The following is a 21,247-nucleotide window of genomic DNA, read 5'->3' as shown; positions in this document are numbered from 1 at the left end:
GCACCAAGAAAGAATTTAACAGGACAATTTATATTTTCCTGTTATTATAAGTTAAAAGGCAAAATCTTTCGTCTTTCTAAATATCTGTTGCTGAAGCTGCCTTGTTGAAAGTTTTCAAAATAGATACTCACTAAGCATGCAAGATTTCAATATCTACAAAAAGTTACAGAAGTTGAGACAATTGGGGGTGTGGGAGGGGTAGGGGGTGGAATTAGCACAAAGCTCCAAATTTCTCAAAAAGGAATTGTTAGAAGATAATTCAGTACAAGTTTCCAACTTAGAGGTTACCATGTTTGCAGCTGAAACTGCTAGAGAAACTAATTTCCATCTGCAAATCCATGGAGTTTAACACAAGGGCCAGTAGTTCTTCTATGATGATCTGCGATACTGAACCTGCAAGCCAGTAAGTGTCTTTGTGTGCAAAGATCCATCACAATCTCTGTCAGAAAATTTAAATCTGTTCTTTGGAGAGGATAGGGTCCTCAAGTGAATTTCTCTTCAGAGCTGTCAGCAGACCATTTGAAGCCATGAAGCCTAAAGACTTAGTTACAGGTACAATTGTTATAAGCATACTGAAAGCAAGAGAGCCTTCTGTTTCTCCACAATCAAAGAAGTGATACAGAAAACTTCTAGATATTCAAACACCTACCCTAGTCATGTTTTGTTGTACTTCATTATGAACTTCATGTTGCCTATATTTTGAAAGCACTTTCAGATCAGGCTCTCTGGGATGCAAGCACAGAGGCTCTTCACATACAAGACCACAGCTGAGATGATCTAAGGCAGAAGTAATTTTAGATACATACAGCAGCAGAACCTTCTCAGGCTGTGAGGAACCTACAAACTCAAATTTAATGTAAACTGCTCTTCAGAAATCTGCACTTCATTTTCAATATAATTTCAAGTGGGTATCTATTATGTGAGAAAAGGGCATCCTAAATTCAACTTACCCAAACTAAGACAACTGACTAGGGATTACAATAGAGTGAAGATAGGGTTATTTTAATTTCAGATGTGGGTTAGTGGCTTGAACTGTACACAAAATTCCACACTAGAACTTGACCGAAATTTGGAAAAAAGCAATAGAAGTGAGAGTTATGAGGAATTCATATCTGAAGAAAGACAACAACAGCCCTACCCAGATAAAGAAGCAGGGGGCAACACAGCAGCCATACACAGTCACATGCACATGAAGAGCTATTTCAGGAAAAGAAAAAAAACATTCTAACAGTGGTAAAACTATTCTGTTTCTAGTTAGAAATACTAGCTGAAAGTTACAGAACTCTTCGCTATAGCTGGAATAGTATCATAATACTTAGAGGATCTAACAAAACTTTCATTATCTGACATATTTAAGAGATGTGAAGGATGAAGCACCAGTAAGTTACCACAGTGAATAATTCTAACAGCAGCAATTAAGTCTTTCAGATAGGTCTTTTCCATTTCCAGTGGCTATTTCCATGTTACACCACACAATACATTTAAGCCGCCTTTTAATATTATGCACAGCCAGTTGAGACAAGAAGAAATTTCAACTATCCTGAAAATCCAAAGGTTTCAAACAAAATTAGTTTAGATAAGGCTTTTTTTTTTTTCAAATACCATTTGGAATTAATCCCACATGACAAAACCAAAGCAAGTTTACAAATCAAAATATTATCAACAACTCTTCACACTCGTCTTGCATCGATGAACCCTGAAATACAAAAGGCCATTCAGATACTGCGTTCTCAGACTCTACCAATAGCGGAAAATTAGTTTATTTTTAGGATTACATGGATTTGGATGCAGCAAGACAATACATGGGGTCAACATCTTTTCATGCGATATTAAAACTACCAGATACATCGTTTTGTCAATAACAAGTTGAGTCACCTTCAAAACAGTCAGATGTTGTTCTTCAGACACAAAAAGGAACAATCTTAGTTCCATAACACAATTAATGGACATGTACAACAAATCTTTTACATCATAGATATTTCTTCAAGACAGACTATAACAGAAACCCAAATGCTCTATTTCATATGTAAATGCAAAGTAATTCTGTTTCTATCTTCAGTTCTCTTAATCTCACTTATCTTCCTGCAACAAGTATTTTGCCAATTTAATTTTGCCTTCATTGCTGCCTACCTGTAAATGTTAGAATAAGCATTCCTCCTTGATATAGGATCAGTAACCAGTGTTGATCTGTTACTCAGTCAAGGTGTTCTTTCTCTTAGCACTTTTTAGATATTACTCTATAAAATTACACTGTAGAGGCAAGGCTTAGCATAACTAACCAAAAGGATTATTATAAGAGCACCATTGGCAAATAATGAGCTGAATGGTATCTCAAAGGCTTTCCACAAACAAGGCAAGCATCTCTTACTAACATCACTAAATATCACTGGGTCAAAGTAATATCACTAAATTAATTTTGTATGCAAATGTACAAAAACACATCCCTAGCTGGCTTCTGTCACCTGTATCAGGTGACTTTCTAAACAATAACCACAACTTTTCTCAAAAACAAATTAGCAATCATGATTTTAGATCCAGTTTTTGATTTTTAAACAGTTACTTTAATCAAGCTCCTTTACTTCTTTCTGAGCAAAACAAGAAATGAATGTCTTCCTTTCAAGTCCAACAATGCAATTGCTGCCTGAACAAGATCAAGGCAGTAATTTTGGATTCTAAAGCAGTGGGAACAAAGCATTCTTGTAAGAAAGCAGGTTATTCTAGATCTTTATTCTAATGCGCAAAACCTTATTTTCCTATTTAGATTTGAATATAAATGGGCTAGAGGTAGCAAGGTACAAAAAAAATCCACCATGTTTTCTTCAAATCTAAAACTTATCTGCTAGCCATTTATTGTTCTTTTTTCCAGTTTTTAGGTTTTGGCAAACAAAAATTTAATAGAGAACGCAAAAATATGACAGGAAAATCTTGCAGGTGACTAAATTAAACTAAAAAAATTTGAGTTGATTCTAGCATATGTGCTGCACTCTCAATGTGGAGAGGAAAACGTTTAGAAGGTTATCTAATTTTGGATCAAATAGGCTTTTTGTTACAAGTCTGAAAAATCCCAAAACACATTTTTCTGTAACATCAGTGGCACGTGGGGTTGAAACCAGGCTCCTCGCTGCTAGAATATCAGCAAAGAATGGATTGTAAAACTTCTCCAGTCAATAACAAAGCATCTTGAAGCATTCAGGATTCAGACAACCATTAAGAGATATGAAAATGTCTGTGTGTTTAAACTAACATTGTTTCAAACAGGCAAAAGCACAATAGTTAGCTGAAACAAATATTTTAAACACAGAAGTATGCTATTTATTAGAACACATTCTGGAAACACTGTATGTGTTTCCACACATGAACAATCAAGTCTCCATCAACTTTAACAGAACTAATGGCATGCGTTAATGTTTGAGAATCAGGGCCAATAAGTATTCTACCTAACACGCAGACAATTAATATATCAGCATTCTGAAAGGCATAAAGCAAAATGTTATTTACAGTCTATCATGGGATTAAAGGCAGTTCTAACCGTTGGTTTTTTACTCAAATTAATGGACCATGTTTTGTAAGGTTTATGCAGAAAATAATTTTAGATAGACACATGCAAACTCCTGAAGTATACTGCTCACTATATGAAAGGGAGAAAACCAAATAATATCCAATTTCTGTTTAACATTTCATATCTGCTCAACTGTCAGCTCACAGTGGCTTAATGGGACTTTGGTAACTGCAGCATTCATCAAGGCAAGCTTTTGGACAGCATCTCACCTGGTCTCTTCATCATCCCAAGCGATTCTCATGCCTTTCCCACCACCACCTGCTGAGGCCTTGATCATGACAGGGTAGCCTAACAGCGGGGAACAATTAGACAGAAGTTCAAACTTTGTTCAGTTGGTCAGAGGAACATGACAACTGACCACATGTCCAATAATGCCAGTAGACAATAACTTCGTTTATTAAAACACTTTGTTTGGAGGGAGAGGAGAGATTTTTCTTTTCAAGACTTAGCTGTCAGTGCAGTGATTTCTGAAGCCAAGAAAGGTTGTCTTCTCCATTTCATTTATACCACAAAAAGCACTGAATGAATTATTCTCAAGTAACAAAGTGATTTATGAATAAAGGCATTTGACCTTTGAAGCTCACATTTCTTTAGGAACAAAATTTTGTTCCTTTGTTACTGATGAAATAAGCTATAGCTGTGAATTTTTTTTTAAATTACTAGTGAAATAAGCAGATCTTCATAAACTATTAGTCAAGAGATTCAGTAAACAAACCTGTATCTTATCAACACTTCTGGTGCAGTACATTTAAAATAACAGAGTACCTCAAAAGAGCTGTGCTGCTCAGATATTATGTAATAAGTATCACAAAACAGATTCTTGCACTTTTTTTTAAACAATAAAAAGGATTTTCCCCAAACTGACAAGTAGTAAGAAAAAATGAACAGCATAAATTTGACAGCATTGTGCATAACTGGTAATATTTTACTCTCAGAACAAGATACCTTAATATGGGTATGAGTCAGGACCTTAGTTTTTTAAAAGCTAGAAAAGTACAGTAACAAAGTATGCAGTTTAAAAGCAGATTTAGTAATGATTGTTTATCTTGTAGTACAATATTTTAATTCAAAGCAACTTCCTAAAGCAATTTCTTATTCATATCAGTGAACTTCACCTTTCTCCCACATGAATGTACAGAAATTTGAAAATTAAGGATCTGATTAGAAAGTTTTTGACATTTCTAAGATGGCAGAAAATTCTTCAAGCCTTTGCTCTCCAGCACGTTTAATGAAAATCATAACATTAAGCCAAATATCAGACCAGCTGATACTGTCTGGCAAGAAGAATCCATCAGTCCTTGCAAAGTGAAGACACATTCTTTAAAAGGCTTTGATCTGGGGACAGAAAGGGACATTTGAATATGGTTCCCGATAGAAATGGTAAAGTCTGCTATCATATGTGTAACTAACATTTACAGTTTCTTTCTGGAATGTAGATCTACTCTTGCTCTGTCAAGTGACAGTGATATAGTAGCCTACCTCCTCCCCAAAGTCATTTGACTGAAAGGAGGTTCAGGAGAAGATAATTAAAACCAGCAAGATCTGGAAAACTTTTTGCTTAAAAAGACTGAAGTGGACACAAAAAAAAGGGATGCGATACAAGCATAAGAAACAGAGTAGCATTGATTGGAAGACAGGAAAGCAGCAACAGTACAAGAGAACATTAAATTAACAAAGAAACAGCAAAAAAATCAATAAAATAGTTTCCAACTTAACATGTTATTAGATTGTGGAACCCCATGCTACAGAGCATTCACATGGCTGAAAGCTGCAGAAAGGTAATAGATAAGCATATATAGAGCACAAATCAAGTTCCTATAGGCAGGGATGACCAAAAGGCTGTAAGTCTTCATGCTTTAGAGTCTAAAGCAATCTCTAGTTACTAGGTATAAGGGTAAGACCAAGCCATGCAAATAAGCTTGCTAGGGTGCCTCTTATGTTTTCCTGTGAAGTACCTGATGCCGCCCAGAGGGATATGGGATAAGTCACAAAGTAACAATGGATTTGATCCAGAACTGTAGGTATTTTCAAGGCCTCCACAATCCCAGACGTAAGAGGGCATGTGCAAAGTAACTCTAGATTGCATGCAGCAAACAGCAAAATTCAACTCATTTTCATGAAATGCAGTATATGCAGTAGTATATGCAGTATCTACATAAGGACAATTTATTCTATGCTATAGCTGCTTTTCCAGATCCCTGGCAACTGCCAGGCTCCTAGACGAGTCACTGGCTATCTTGAAAGAAAGCAAAAAGCACACCTTGTATGATTTTCATGCAAGAAATGAGATTTAACCAGGTAACACTAGTGAACTTACACCTCTGGCAACACTATCACCAGCTGGAGACTCTCTCCAACTCAAGAGGTTGCAAGTCTGAAATTCTGAAATAAGCATTGTTTTAAGCCTTATTATGGCAACCTCACTATGGCAATTTCTATCACCTAATCTATCTTATTCAGTGTTACACATACTTGAAAAAATCATCCTCGATTATACTAACAATTTCAGTCTAACAATATCAGTCTCTTGAATGGCTTGCTGATTTTAATTCTGTAAGCAGAGTCTAGTCCTAATTTACTGTTCTTTCGTTTCAACAGCAAAATAGGCATGCTGGCAGTGAGCCTTAGCGAGTCTTTATATGCTACGGAATATAAAAGTTCATATATCAACTCACATGGTTAAATTATCAGACAAGATACATGGGTTACTGGTATCACTCACCAAGTGCAGGAACGCTTTGCTTCCCCCCCCCTCTGCCTTTTATGTATACTGACTACATGTCGACCACACTTGTATGCAAGGCAGTTAAAGATTCTAGAGAACCACAGCATAGTTAAAAATTTAAAAAAGTATGGCCTGTTTTGAAGAGATACATATAGCTTTTTAGGTTGAGAAGGAAAAATTCTTTGTAACAGACCTCTACAAACTAGGATGACAATTAGCAAGTCCCCTGAAAATAAGGGGACTTGAACTTTTGCTCAAATATGCCTTTATACACTACTTGCTCTCTGGGGCATTGAACTAAGCTACTTTGGCCAATACCAAAGACTGATGTGTGCTAAGACAAGGAAGGCTTTGTAGAACCTAAATTTTGCGTACATATTGGGTACAGGATGCTGGGAGATCAGGATGTGTTAATCATCATTCTCTTAACCACTTTTGCACTATTCAGCAGCAACCAAAATTGCTGAAGTATGCTCACATGAATTGGTTGGATTAGTTGTGGGAAGGGAGAGGCATGCAAACAATTTCTAATAGCATTTAAGGACCCACGACAACAGCAATGAAGAGTCTCACAAAGCAGGCACATTTTTGAGTAGGTGTTCGGTTTTCAACCCTTCCCTCAAATTAGATGCCAATTCACATGAAATTAAAATTGCATGTAAGAATAAAATCTACTCTTGTTCTGTAGTTTTACATTCTCATGACACATCTGAAGGATAGGTCTAAACAGATCTTAGAAGGCAGGAAGGTAAAAATCTGACAAATTTGAAGATCATCATCAGGCAAACTTTTACTGTTAAATAGGTACTATTAAGTTAGGACTGCTTTGTTTCCAGAGTGCTTACTATTCTGAGAATCTGAATGGTAAAACAAACTTCTGGTGTCCCACAGCTTTTAGTTCCCGCCCTTTGCCACCATGGTTTTAGATGTTATTTAACCATTTTTTAAAAGTTGCAAGTAATACACCACAGAATGCATTGTGCAATATCAGTTTGAACAATATTACATGTGACAATACCAGCTTCTCTTCAATATCCATTATCGAAAAGCTAGTACTAACTAAACCCATGTCAAATGAAACATGACAAAAACATGTTTTTCACTTCAGTTTTGTATAGACTTTCATTTAGTTTAACTGCCTGCACTTCATAGTTGTTCAATTCTTTCACACAAAATGAAGAGTAAAACTTTCTGGAGTTTCACTGATGCTTCAGAAATCAAGAGGCCAGCAGTTCTTAATGTACAACTTACAAACAGACTTAAAAGTAGCATGGGAAAAGAGCCATGTGATTAAGCACTACAGAAAGGATCATAAGAGAACAGCCCACACAGACAGATAGAGAAGAGACTATAGAAAGGAGCCTATACAGCAATTTGTGCCTGAACTTCCAATTCCTGATTTAGCCTAACATCTGTCACATTCTCTCTTGACAACTTGGGAGAGCACATCTCGAGTGACAGGCAAAAGGTAGGTTTTACTCCCATATTTACAACATCGATATCCATAAATAATAGTCACTGAAACAGGTAAAGGCAGCGTCTCAACCCTGAAGCGCCAAGCTCCACTGCTACTGGATCTTTGGCCAGAATATAGCAGGGAGAAGCAGGAAAAAACACAGGCAGCAAGAGAACATTACACAATGTTTTATAGTTTTAAGCGCTGGCCCACAATGAGGTTTTTTTAATGATTACTTAAGCATTCTTGGAAGACTGAGGCTCTGGATAAGTAAAATTAAAAATAATCTGAAAGTATTCAACTGCATATCAAGTACCTTATATACGAGGACAAATGCATTATATACAAGAGACTTTAATTTCATCCTATTTTAGATCCTTTGAAGTTACAAATCATTGGGTTTTATTCTGGTCAGCAGTCATGATTAGACAGAAGCTTAACCAAACTGATCAAGTGGTCAAAACATGGGTAGGGAAAAAGCTAGAAAGGACATTTTTCTTTCACTACATGGCATCATAGTACAAACCTTTTTTGTATTAAAGTGGTTTAAGAATTTGCCACCTAGATAAAGCACCACCCAGCTGTCTGTAATTGACTTTCATATGTACAGATTTAAGACTGCCTTGATATGACCTCCAAAGTGCTACTGATATCAAAGACAAGAATCAGTCAACAGAACACCAGATGAACTCAGAAGAAAATTAAGCAAGAATACATTTTAAAGGATATCTAGAAAGCCACTGAATGCCTTCTGACTTACGTTAATCAAAACTGCTTTAAAAATACTTGCAGGAAATCTTTAAAAAACGAGAGCAAGAGACTACTGAAACTGAATTGCAAGTCGTAATACTATGTATGCCTTTTTTAAGGACTAAAACCAATTTTATTTACAGTTCTCCTCCAAATATTCCAATTTCGTTGATAAACTCTTCCTTTTGTTTCTGCGCCCATGACAGTGATCAGTAATCACTTGATTTCCCAGCAGGGACATAAAGGCTGACCCACAGAAATGCTGACTTCAATTGTATCAGCCTAAAAGCCAGCCAAGCCTACACTGAGGGGTTTCAGGGCAGTTAGCCAGTGCAGGGTAAGAACTCCAACTTAAACTCAAAGTGGAAAGGTGTTACACTGCTAAAAAGTCATCTGCAGCACTGCAAGTCCCAATTTCTATTTGGCACATAAGGCACAGCTGTAGCTTTTGACACAGATGAGAAGTATTTGTAGCTAGATCAGTAAGAGAAGCTTCAAATGTAGATACATACTTTCCTGTGAGGAACCTAAATAGCTTCTCATGGCTACTGTCTCTGAAAATGAAAAAAAAAAACCAAGAAAAATCTCTCATTGCATTAGATTCTTCTTCTAGAAAGCATTTAAGAACATGTTTAATTTCAAGCATATGGTTAAATACTTTCACTAATATTAAGCTTTAGTAAATAAAAGCCAAAACTCATTAAACACATATTACACTTAACCTTCATGAAAATGAGTCCTAGACAGTTTGCTAGTTGCTCTTTTCACCATTCTGTAAGACATTCAGAAGCTGAATGGTGACTTTATTCCAGAAAGCACAGAAGAAAGGCTGGTGGTCTGGATGATATTCAAGCTAATTGCAGTCCACGCAGTTATGAAGAATGAAGAAGATCCATAACATCACTGGTGTCAGCCTCTATATAAAGAGAAATGTACCATGCCTAACTTCTGACTATCATGTCCAGTCGCAGACATACTTTGAAATAACTGCTTTAGCGAGCTACTCATTACTGCGTATTACATGCATTCCACAAATCATGGCTGCACTTGTTCTGTAAAGTCCAGTTTGTAAAGCTAAAATGTGATGATTTAAGAGACAGGGCGTTAATGCCTAGATTCTTCCAGCCCTATAGGCAACAGGGAACTTAAAAACTATTAAAACATTATTTGTTCTATAGGGATTACTTATTACACATTCAATTTAGTCAACCATGTCTGCTGAGAGGCACACAAATCCCACCATAGCTAATTTAAGAACTTACCAATTTCCCTTGCAATTCTGACAGCTTCATCTGCATCCTGTAAAAGCAGGAAATGAGACCCAACGTTAATCCCATCAGCCATTGCACTATGTCCTGAGGGCAGTCATATATTGCACTACTGTCTCCTCTGATTCATTTAATGTTTGATTTTACAACCTTCTGACCCTTTTCAGCCAGAGGAATGTAAAATTAATACCATAAGTGGAATGTAAATTCTACCTCATCATTAGTATACTGAGAAACTCAAAGCAATGAGGAATCAGCTGACAGGAAACACAACCAGGATCACAAAATTATTTTCTGCAGTTGTAGGAATTTAATGCTAGAATTTAGAAGTTTACAATCAATAATGGACCATAAATCAGATCGTTAAAGTTTGTCTACTGCCAGCTTTTTTCTGTCCTCACAGGTATTTCTTGTGTTTTCCTGGTTGTTGTCAGTAGGGGGAGTTGATTCTCTATTGTTTGGGAGTGATTCAGGTTCGGAAAGAATCATGCAGAACTTCTTTAAAGACAATTTTTTTTCCATCTACTGAAGAAAGAACACAAGCATTTCACTTCTGCAAGTTTTTCATTCTAAAGACAGAATAAACCTTAAATGCATCATTTTAAACTGTAACTGAAATAAGATTCACATAATCGTTTCCATTAAAGAGTCCACGTTACTAATGTATGACAGTTAGAAAAATCTTTCTGTTGATGCCACCTATTCCTTCAGCTGACTCATACCACTACAGCCTGGTACAGAAAAAAGTACTAGGAAACCCAGAGAATAAAAAACAAAATACTTGCACTTCTTACTAACCAAATCTCTTCTCCTGCAGTAGTTAATTCTGGTTTCTTCTACTGATAACTATATGTCCATTATACAATACTAGAAAGGAAAAGGGTTAAATTACAGTGGCACAGTTTAAGTTTGAAAATTCCATCCAAATTTGCTAATATTTATACTATTCCGTGACATGCATTAAAAAATTTGTATGGAAGGCAGTAATGTCTGGAAACCACCAGCTGCTAAGTGTGTCTGAAACTATGGGGGCTGACTTATGAACATTAAAATGAAACCTGATATTTTTAAAGCTTTCAAGGCAATCCGTTTTAAAAGCACCCAGGTCAGAACTTTAAAAAAAAAACATAAGAAATGTTCATACCTGGTTCATTTATGTCCGATAATAAAACAAAATCCTCTTTAAAAGTCTTCAGTACCTAGTAACAGCCCCATGAAGAATAAGGGGGCTGGCAGGGGAAGTTGTCAGAAAATTTAATTTCCTTTCATTAGCTAGTCTGCTCCACAAATCGGTGCTTGTTAAGTTCAAAGCAGTCCTGAAAGCAACATCAGTTTTAAGTCTTTTTACTCCAGTCACATCTGTTAATGAGATTTTTTCCAAATAACAATTGTTTTTAAGTCAAGAGATAAATCTAGCAAAAAACCTTCTCTCCCCCCCTCAAAAAAAGAAAAAAAACAGGGTTTACTGTTTTATTACACCTTGCTGCTTTCCATGACCCTGCACCCTCCAAATTTTAGCTTAAAGGGATAAAATGCATGAAAAGGGTCATTTAAGAATGTTAGTGGTTTCCACACATTGAGTTTGAAGGTTCTTTGTTCCTGCCTGTGACAGTTATGCGAGAATACTTCCCCTTAATAGCCTCTCTGTCAGGAAGTGTTAAACCTGCCAAATGCAGACAATTAGAGCCTCTTGAACAAAATGCAGGAAGAGTGATGACTGATGAAGAGCCACGATTATAGTCGAGAAGGAAACTTTTACATTTCTTTTCTCTTGCAAATTCACTCATATATTTGCAAAATAGAATTAAGAGGGGGGGAAGCAAACAGAGTAATTTTTTTTTTTTTTTACTTAGTTACCTGCAAACAAGTGGCTAACTGACACACTGCAGTCCACAGGAAGACAAGCTGCAAGTCATTACAGGGGAACTTTTCACTGCCACTGTATTTTTATCATGCATACGACAACTTTAAGTAATAAGCAGCATCATATCAGCAGCACTAATTATCTCAGTTCTGGCTTGAACAGAATGAAGTCATCTGCCCAGCACAGTTATTAATTTACACTATTTCAACATCTGTTTCTTTTACAATTCTAATATATTAGAACCCAAACTCTAAGATAAAAAAAATAATCAATGCATATTCAAATTCTTTAGCCTTCAAAGAGTGTTTCTGAAATAGAAAACAAAAATATGCTGGGCTTTAAAGAGAAAAACTAATAAACAAAAAATTAATAAACAACAGACACTGAAATCTCTAGTCAGTCTTTTGATCTTTTTCCCTAGGAAAGTATGTTTTAGTATCACGCATTTCACTTGCGGATTCCATAAATACAGCAGCAGTTTGAGTACTCATAAGAACTTAGGTCAGTTATTTTAGATTTTTGGTGCAAAGAACTTATGATACACACACAACATTTGCCATAGGGGGACAAAAACTGAATGTTACGACACTGTGTAACATACAAGTCCACATGTGCAAGATATACAAAACCACACTGGTACTAAAAGCATTTTGAATTATTTTTAAAAGCAAAAGTCCTCAATGATTTACTGCCATTTCCTCTAAAAACACAGTAGCTACACTACCATTTTCCCAAAATAAACTGCAGATTGTAAAGAAACATAATTTTAGCACCACCTTTTATTGTACAAATAAAAAAGTTCAAGTAATGGTACAAGTTTATAAAAATCATGAGTTATAAAATGATGTCATAGTGTTTTTACAAATGGCTGATTTCATTAAGTTAGGAAGACATAAAATACTCATTTAGCATAAGAATTTCTAGCCTCCTAATTTCATGTACATGCCTGTCTGCCAGGCACCACCAGGTGGAGACAAAAAAGCAAAACTATTCTGATGTAGAGGAATGCCAGGATAAAGCTGTTTAAGAGACTCCTAGAGCTGTAAAACATTGTATTAATTATGAAAAACTACGAAATAGTTTTCATGCCTGAAGGTGTTGGGCTTAGAGAACCTCCAGTTCATGTCTAGACTCCAACCACCTCTCCAACAATACAGTGATCATTTAATACTAACGTCAATATCCCGATGCAAGAATACAGCCAAAACAGATACCTGAAACTTAAACACAGTAAATTCATAGCCTTGCTGAAAGCCTTCAACATGTCTACTGACATCAGTGAAACTAGGTAGACACCCAGAGATATTAATCTTCTGGGTCTACATCCAGTTGTGTTCTACCAGCCATAAAACCAAACTGGCTGTACATGGTGAAACAATGTAAAAATCTTTCTTCCCTTGTCATTCCTTTGCCAGTTTTTCACCACAGCATCTGCTTATACTCATTACTCAGCCTCCACTTTTTTCTTGTCATTTATTTCTCTTTACTCATTTACAGACAATACATCTTCTCAGCTCTAACTTTAGTATAGCCATTGCTCACATGGATTAGGACTCATTCTTTTGATTAAGACTATTTATCACTCTCCCTCCCAATCAGGATTTAGGAAGCTAATTTAGTTACAGATTTTGAAATTAACTACCTTTGAATGCTTTTGTTGGCTCTCTAGCTGGCAGCACCAGACTCGGGTTCCTTACATGTATAGACTGGATAACCCTTGCCCCAGCCAACTGAAGAACTGAACCAGAGATGAGAAGAAAGTTTCTTTGTCAAACTACCCTCTCCACTCTCACTCCACATCTTTCCATTCTCAGTTTCATATTTGCTACAGCATTTGTCTATATGAGAATAGTTAATTGTGTCTTACGCCAAGCATCCTCCTCTTCAATCCTTTCAGGTCCTTAAGTATACTATTGAAGGGCTACCTTCTCTTAAATTTCTAGTTTAATTTCTACTCACTGGGAATTTTTCTGCATGCACCTTCTCCAAGATGTTATTACAAAAGCTTAGCAGCTCCAGTGTCTACTATGTGTAAGCGCTAAGCAACACAGATAAGAGGGGGGGAAACACTTACCCTTTATTCATGAAGGGCCTATGTATCTGCAGCACTATTTAACAAGTGCTGGATAAAGACAACTCTTCAAGTAACAAAGATTTTCAGTGCAGCCCTGAAATGAATAACAAAGCACTAGAAGTTGTTACTCTATGTTCGCTTTAACTATTCATCCACAAAGAATACATGCAACTGATCTTCCTTAACTTCTGGCATTGTCAGAGGCATGAATGCAGTTTTCTTCCAGCTTTATTAGACTCCACTATAAAGATGAAGCCACCTCTAATCAACTCAAGTATCAAGCAGACACTTAACTCCTTCCTAGGACCTTTAAAAAAAATTATTTCTCAAGAAAAAGAACCCTCAAAGATTTTGAAAGCTTCATAACTCTGTGACCAAAACAGGTCTCCCACAGAATGGCAGAAATCCTATACAGTCTCCTATTCACAGAATCATGGAATAATTTGGGTTGGAAGGGACCTCTAAAGGTCATCTAGTCCAACCCTCCTGCCATGGGCAGGGACATCTTCAACTAGATCAGTTCCTTGTATGTTGCTCTTCTGATTGTACCTAGTGTCACACAGCTTTGCCCTTCCTTAGTCTGAATTGGCAAAATAGTACATGAAGCTCTAACCAAAGATCAGGCATCCTGTATGACCTAATTACTTGGGTATTCATCCGAGCAAGAGACATTATCCCAGGAAGGAAATCAGAGGACAAACACAGGCACATGTTTAGATCCATAGCAAGGATGAGAATATCAATTATCAGAAGTTTTATTTCCTAGAACTGGTAACCAAAGCACTGGTTAACCTAAAATTTTCATCTCCCCTTTCTGATAAAAACTACAACACTGGCAATGTCTGTGGACTCTCCTTTTTCTTATTTGGTGAGTACACTGCAGGGTTTTTTTTAATCTCATGTTCTTTTCCATCAACACTCTTCAGATAATCAAGACTAGTGCAAGGCCGAGGTATGTGAAATTGATACAATATGGACACTTCAGGATTAAGCAACTACTGCATAGTTCTTTTCAATAGCTGAGGATTGGGGTTGTCAACTCAATCCTACATTCCAGTTCATTTGGTGTTAAGACTATTGTTGCATATAGCCAATTGCCGACCAGATCACTTACGTTTTCATTTTGTGTCAGAAACTTCAGATAATTGTCAAAAAACAGTGCAATTAAACATCTCAGAAACAAGTGCATACAGGTAAGTAGCTCAGTTTCTCTGGTTATATGGCTGTCTGTTCATTAACCACTATCCTATCCTACTTTGCCAGGTTTGTTTCCTTATATTAGTAGAATAACAAAACCCTTACATAAGTTTTAACTTGATACAGCGATAAAACCAGCATTTTGAGTATTTGATTCTGCATTAGAAAAAGTTTTGTGGGGTTTAGATGATTAATTCAAAGTTATCTCCCAATTAGATGTTTTCCTAGAAGTTATTTTCAGGATTTCTAGAAGAATATACAGTATATCAGACAGAGGATCTTATGCACAATAGCTTGGCTGCTGTTAAATCTTATGAATGCTAAAGGACCACACACACAAGGACTGCTAAAACATGCAACAAAAGCCTGAAGAAATGATGCGTTCAACTTATCACTGCCAGACTTCAGCATTGCCACAAATGCCACCCTAATATTCATATGGAGCCCTCCAGAAGAGAGACAATTCTTTGCACTTTTACCTGTTGCAGCATATCCCACTGCCAGGCATTACACACACCAGGCGTTTCCATCACGAGTACGGAAGAATTCTCTTGTGCATTTTGACCTCAGCTATTTCATGATTTTATTGTTCTCTGTCACTAGCCAAGTTCTCCACACATCCTCATCAGAACAGGTAATTTTGTGGAAGCTTAGCCTCTTTGCACTCTATTCACCTTTCTCATTTAGTTGGGTTTGTTGTTTTTCTTCCCCTAACAGAGTTTAAAATCCAACTTAGCTGACACAATGCTGAACACCATTGCCCTGGTATATGTTGCTCCTTAAAATACAGTCTGCATTCCATCAATATATTCAGTTGTTCCATTCCATCAATATATTCAGTTGTTCCCAATTATCTTGACATTTCCTATTTCATCATGTAAATAAGATTTATGATGATCAGAGGTCAATATCAATTGTCATAAATAAAACCTGAAAAGCTTTCCCTTCAACTACCTTAAAGTGTTGTTGAAACAAACTTTTCACTTCTTCCCGCAACTCAAAGTTTTACTCAAATTTTATTTGGAAAAAAATTATAGCTTGACTTGTCAAGCATAAAAAATTTCAGCCCAGGAGGTCAACATTTCATAATACACCAAAGTTTTAGGCATATAACACCTTCATTGTAAAGTAAAAAAGCTTACCTACATTAACACAGACTATATATAAAGACACATGGGAAACCTTATAAGAGCCCAATACTTAATCACTATAGCAGAAAATAAACCAAAACCAAGACATACTTTATTTCACCTTACAAAATATAAAGCAGCAACCAAAATATTTTTGGAAAACTGTTGGAAATCATTCCTTCTAAAATCCCAGAAAGAACACTAGCTGTAGATTCGGACAGAGAGCCACCAACTTCCCCCCACCCTCACCCCGAGTTTTGCAACACATGGAAATCTACACCACCAGCACAGACCATAAAACAGAAACTTCATACAGTGTAACAAACTTCACTGTTAATTTAGGGCTGTCAAGATCTTGGCCAACAAGAAGTAAAGACCCGAGAAGTGTAAAGACATGCAGATAGTCGAATCCACACCTGATATTTAACACATTTACCTGCCTTCATGTTAAATTTAAAGCAAAATATTTTTAGAGACTCTATAGAAGCGGTCCTTAACACATCATTTATTATGAAGGACTTTCTTCTCCAAAGCTCTCTTGCTAGTAAAAATCTGTACCCCATCTTTAATTACATCTTATTGAAAAAGAAGTTGAAATTATAGTTACATTCTGCATCAGACCTGCAATAGGTGTACTTTGATTTAGACACTGTTCCTACAGTGGGCAGACAGTAATTAAATGATTTCTCACCTTGACTACTCCATCAAAGCCAGGGATCGTGTTGACCTTTGCATTCTTGGCTAACAATTTGCTTTCAATCTTGTCTCCCATAGCTTGAATAGCATGTGTGTCAGGTCCAATGAAGGTGACACCTTCTGATGCCTGCAAAGACAATGAAGATATAACTTTAGAAGACGAAACTAAAAATCAGCTTTACATGTGTATTGTTATTAATTTTTTTCTCTTTTTGAACTGATTAATGAAACAAAGTTTAGAAGACATAGCGATCTGTTTATGTAACAACGCAGCAATATATAAGCATTTCAGCCAGTTCATTAGAGATGTGTGTGACCTTGTGAAACTATGTATACACACAGATTCAAAGCCCCTATAATTAGCATTTGTATAAATCAAAGCCAGGCCAAAGAAAAATAGCTGAAAGTGGAAGTATTCCAGCTTGAAAGTTAGAAATATCCCTTGAGAAAACAGAGGCCAGTTAACTCACCATTGAAATAGCCGCAAGTGATTTACAAAAATATGCTTACTATACTGTAATGCAGTTGAAAATTCCACTATGCATTTCTAAAACCAAACCTTGATGAAACATCAAAACGAAAGTGCAGTCTCTTACTCAACATGTTTGAAAATAAGGTAATAACTGCAATAATGTTTCCCCGGTTCTTTCAGGCAACTCTTTTCCAATAGGAACGTGGAAATAGGTTAACATAAAATACTTTAGTACTTCAACATGTAGGCAGAACACTGAATTGCATTTTTCCCCCTCCTGTTTCTCTATGCCAGCAATAGACTTCAGTGATCAAGTCCACAGACACGTTCTCAAACCTCTCCAGGGTCCACAGTATATAGAGCTAAAGGCAATTTTATCAGAATTGTTTCACTGAAACTTACTAATGCATCAGTGAGTACATGCATGTTTCAGGCAACTTAACATCTTTTGTACCATAGGAAAACATCAAAAGAATAAGCATACTAGCCTTGCACAATTTTTTCCAACTGTTTCATTGATTTTTTTTTCCCCCAATTCTAAGACACCTGTAAAATGCTTAAAAACAACTTGTTTCCAGCCGATGGGCAGTTTACTTAATACCAACATTAACACAATGGCAAACATACAAATTCTTACATAAGAAATTGAGTCTTAATATTCTGTCTTTCTGACATACGCTTGCGCTGCATATGTTAGGGTTGCCAGATAGTTACAGTCACTAACAATAAAAAGTAATTTGCTGAAGCTTTGTATATTTATGTGATGGTAGTACATGACCACAGAACAGACATAGGAAAAATATGTTTAAGTTGGGGAACAATGTCGTCCTATTCACAATCTTATAAGAGCTGAGAGCTCCCCACATTCTTGGGATTCACTGTTTTCACTGCCAGCAGCTTCCTAGCAGGAAGAGTGTAATAGCAGAAGCTCTGCATAGACAACTTATCATCCTGGGTAACAGGGTGCTACAGATAACAGAAAAGACCAGTTAAGTATTACAGACACACTAGGAAGCTCAGTGTAAAGACACCCAAACCAAATGCAGAGCATCAGTTTAGCTACATCAAAGGCTTGTTAGCTTCAACTCACAATGAACCATCTTGGTTTTTACCTCAGCCTCTTCTCTACTACAGTAGGCTTATTAGCTCAGCAACTCAGTAATATTGATTTGATGAATAGCTGTCTTACAAACACAAAGTTGGGAAGACTGCAATAGGAGGGAGGAAGGGATAGGAAGACCAACACGAGGGTGCAGATCTATTAAAGTGCCAAAGGATGTGAACACTAAAGGAATTCACTTTTTAAAGGAGAAGAGAAACAAGAAGCAAGGAGTTGATGTTTGAAATCATAGTGACACAAAGTTTGGAGCTGACCATTTCAGAAACAGCAGATTACAACCTTAAAACTGATACTTCATTCCCTCTAACAAGAGAGTTTTAAATAGGTGCCTGCATATACCTGGAGGTAGGGCAGAGCTCCCTTCTGTCAGACTGTATTCCAGTCTCAAAAAGCTTTGTAGAAAAGGTTCACTTACAAACTTGGCAACTGGAGATTATGATGTCCCTCTTGTATCATTCCTAACCTGAAAATACTTTGTTTCTACAGTTTCTGCCATAACATTGGCATTTGCATCCTGGTCAACGCCACTTCCAACTTCACCATATATTGCTTCCTCTCCCCACTCTCTTCCCAAAGTCTACCATCAAAAACATGGGATCTCCAGAGGTCATCAAGATAGTGGGTCCAAAACTTTTGCTTTCCAGTGGAAGGCACATAGGGGACATCTTGCTTGACTTACTGTCTCTTCTCACTGCCTTGAGGCATGGACTTTTGAAGTGCCTAGTTCATTCCCTGCTCCTGTCCAAGCAGGTAGTTGGATAAGAAGACAACAGCACCATTCAGGAGAGATTCATGAACCACCTGAGAAGGAACACTCCAGGCCATTTCAAGAAATGAATCTGCTGCATCCAGTATATTTGTTACGTGAATCTTGTAGAGCTGTAATATTCCATGTGGATACAACCAATACTTACTAAAAATTAAGTACTAGATTATGTGCAGTAGATTCACATTACTAATGCAATTATCAGTGGGTGCCACCTGTATCTCTTTTTTCATTTTTTAATATATACTTTTAATGTCCAGAATTTACAAACTGCACTTGTCTACACATGCACCTCTTGGCTTTAACTGCTTTGAACCTTTGTACCTTACATAGAACTGCTCTTTAATTGTGAACAAGCAGCAGCTTAGTACCACAAGCTAGTCCCCTATACGGTTAGTCAATTTGGGTAGTCATCATATCCAGTTATTTCCCAGCAACAAAATCTGAAACAAAATAGTTTAACTCAATGTGATATCACAAGGTACCTGAACCACATAATTCTGCATGCCGCAACATCCTTAAATCAAAAATAAGTTACAAACCAAGGGGGGATCCACTGGTTTCCAGCCAATACGTCAAACCACTTCTTACATAGAAGAGATGTGCGTTCTCTGACATGACTTGCAACTAAATTTAGCTAAGCTCACAAGAAAACACTTTGTCACCTTAAGGCACTACTAGACGAACTCTTGCAAGTCTTACTACAATAATTTAAGACACCATCACTCAAAGATGCTTGCTCCAGCCCTCTGCCAAAGCTTGTCAGCTCATCACCAGAAAAGTGCCCCAGCTTCTTCACTACCAATACTCACGAGTAAGGTACTAAATGACCTCTTCAAAACTCTAGTGCCTGATACTGAAAATACCAAAAATAGACAATAAGAACATGGCAGTAACATCTTCAGCTCCCACAAAGATTTATCAGCACCCATTCATTAGCATCCTTAGTTTATGAAACACACAGAAGTGGCGAAACTGTGCAAGAAAAAATTTCAGTCTGTCCACACAGATTTGCCAGTATAGCAGCAAGCACTAGAACCTCTGCTGTACATACACAAGCTTACACACTGCATATCAAACAATTTTTGCAAAACTTCCGTTACTCCTCCACACATTCAGCAGCGTACTCCAGCCTTGAAGACTAATTATCTGGTTGCAGGGAACATATCAAGTTTCACCATAAACATGCACCAGCATTTTCTTTAGAAACATATCTGTGATACCTGTGTATCACTGCTCTACTTTGCGTAGTCAAAGGTACAGACAAACAATAAGGAGTATTTTATAAAAGAACAATTTCAGAATACATTCCATGCTAAGAAAGTTAGTTCTTTCTTTGACTAAGAAGTAGATATTGAAGAGTTTTCCCCCAACACCTCTCAATTTTTGAAAGCAGCAATAGCTGGTTTAATTGCAGTGCCTTAAGAATCACAAGCAGTTCATTCTCTCTTCCCCCCCCTTTTTTTTTCCTTAAGCCAGACAAAAGCCTTATTCTACCCTCAGGGAACACAGGACCCCAAATATAGCAAAAATTAAACAATGTCAGTCAAAGTAGGACAAGCAAAGGCAAGATTTGGGAAATCCATTTGGGAAGTCTGTGGTTGAGCTGTAGTTTAAAACCAGCTCAATGTCTGGTTTTTGGGAAGTCTGTGGTTGACAGACTGCGAAGGTCACAATGTCTGACTGCTCTGGGTACAAAGTGGGCCAAATGGACCTATGCTAGCAAAAATCACCATCCTCCCAGTGTTTGGAAAGAACCTGTCCATCTGACAAACTCTTGTGAACCCGAGGAAACTGAAGAGACTGATCCTAGAAGAGGAGATTCCTTTGCATCGCCTCCTGGAAATTATGAATACAGAGATTCACAATTACAGCCCTCATGACAGCATAAGCAGAACTAAGGACAGAAAGCACGAAGGAGGGAAAACTGCATAATAAGCTTTCATACACACTAGCTCCCTTGGCAACATACACTCTTCTGTGGGCTTATGAATATGTGGCAAACCAGCCAACTCACTGCCAGGCCTCTCAGCACTGCAGGAAATGACTGAACAGTTCCAACCCAGTTTTAGACAAAACAAGTGATATTAAAACTTCTCCTCTGTCTTTTACCATGTTAGTTATGGACAGTTAAACACGCTTTTTGGTGTTCTCATTCGAGCCAAGATAT

The 21,247-nt window shown here is 37.0% G+C and overlaps 1 protein-coding gene across 1 annotated transcript in view; it reads right to left on the bottom strand.

The window, feature by feature from the left end:
- PCCA (propionyl CoA carboxylase, alpha polypeptide) overlaps positions 1–21,247 on the bottom strand; it is a 299,399-nt gene that overhangs the window by 195,225 nt on the left and 82,927 nt on the right. The window contains exons 8-10 of the mRNA XM_009333370.1: positions 16,715–16,846; positions 9,753–9,789; positions 3,769–3,847 (exon numbers count right to left, since the gene is read on the bottom strand). Of these exons, the coding sequence (XP_009331645.1) occupies positions 3,769–3,847; positions 9,753–9,789; positions 16,715–16,846 (248 nt within the window). The remainder of the gene's footprint in view (positions 1–3,768; positions 3,848–9,752; positions 9,790–16,714; positions 16,847–21,247) is intronic.

This window comes from Pygoscelis adeliae, unplaced genomic scaffold (genome assembly GCF_000699105.1).
Source record: "Pygoscelis adeliae isolate BGI_AS28 unplaced genomic scaffold, ASM69910v1 Scaffold48, whole genome shotgun sequence".
NCBI lineage: Eukaryota > Metazoa > Chordata > Aves > Sphenisciformes > Spheniscidae > Pygoscelis > Pygoscelis adeliae.
Note: the sequence above shows the minus strand (reverse complement) of the source record. Positions and strands in the feature narration are given on the sequence as shown.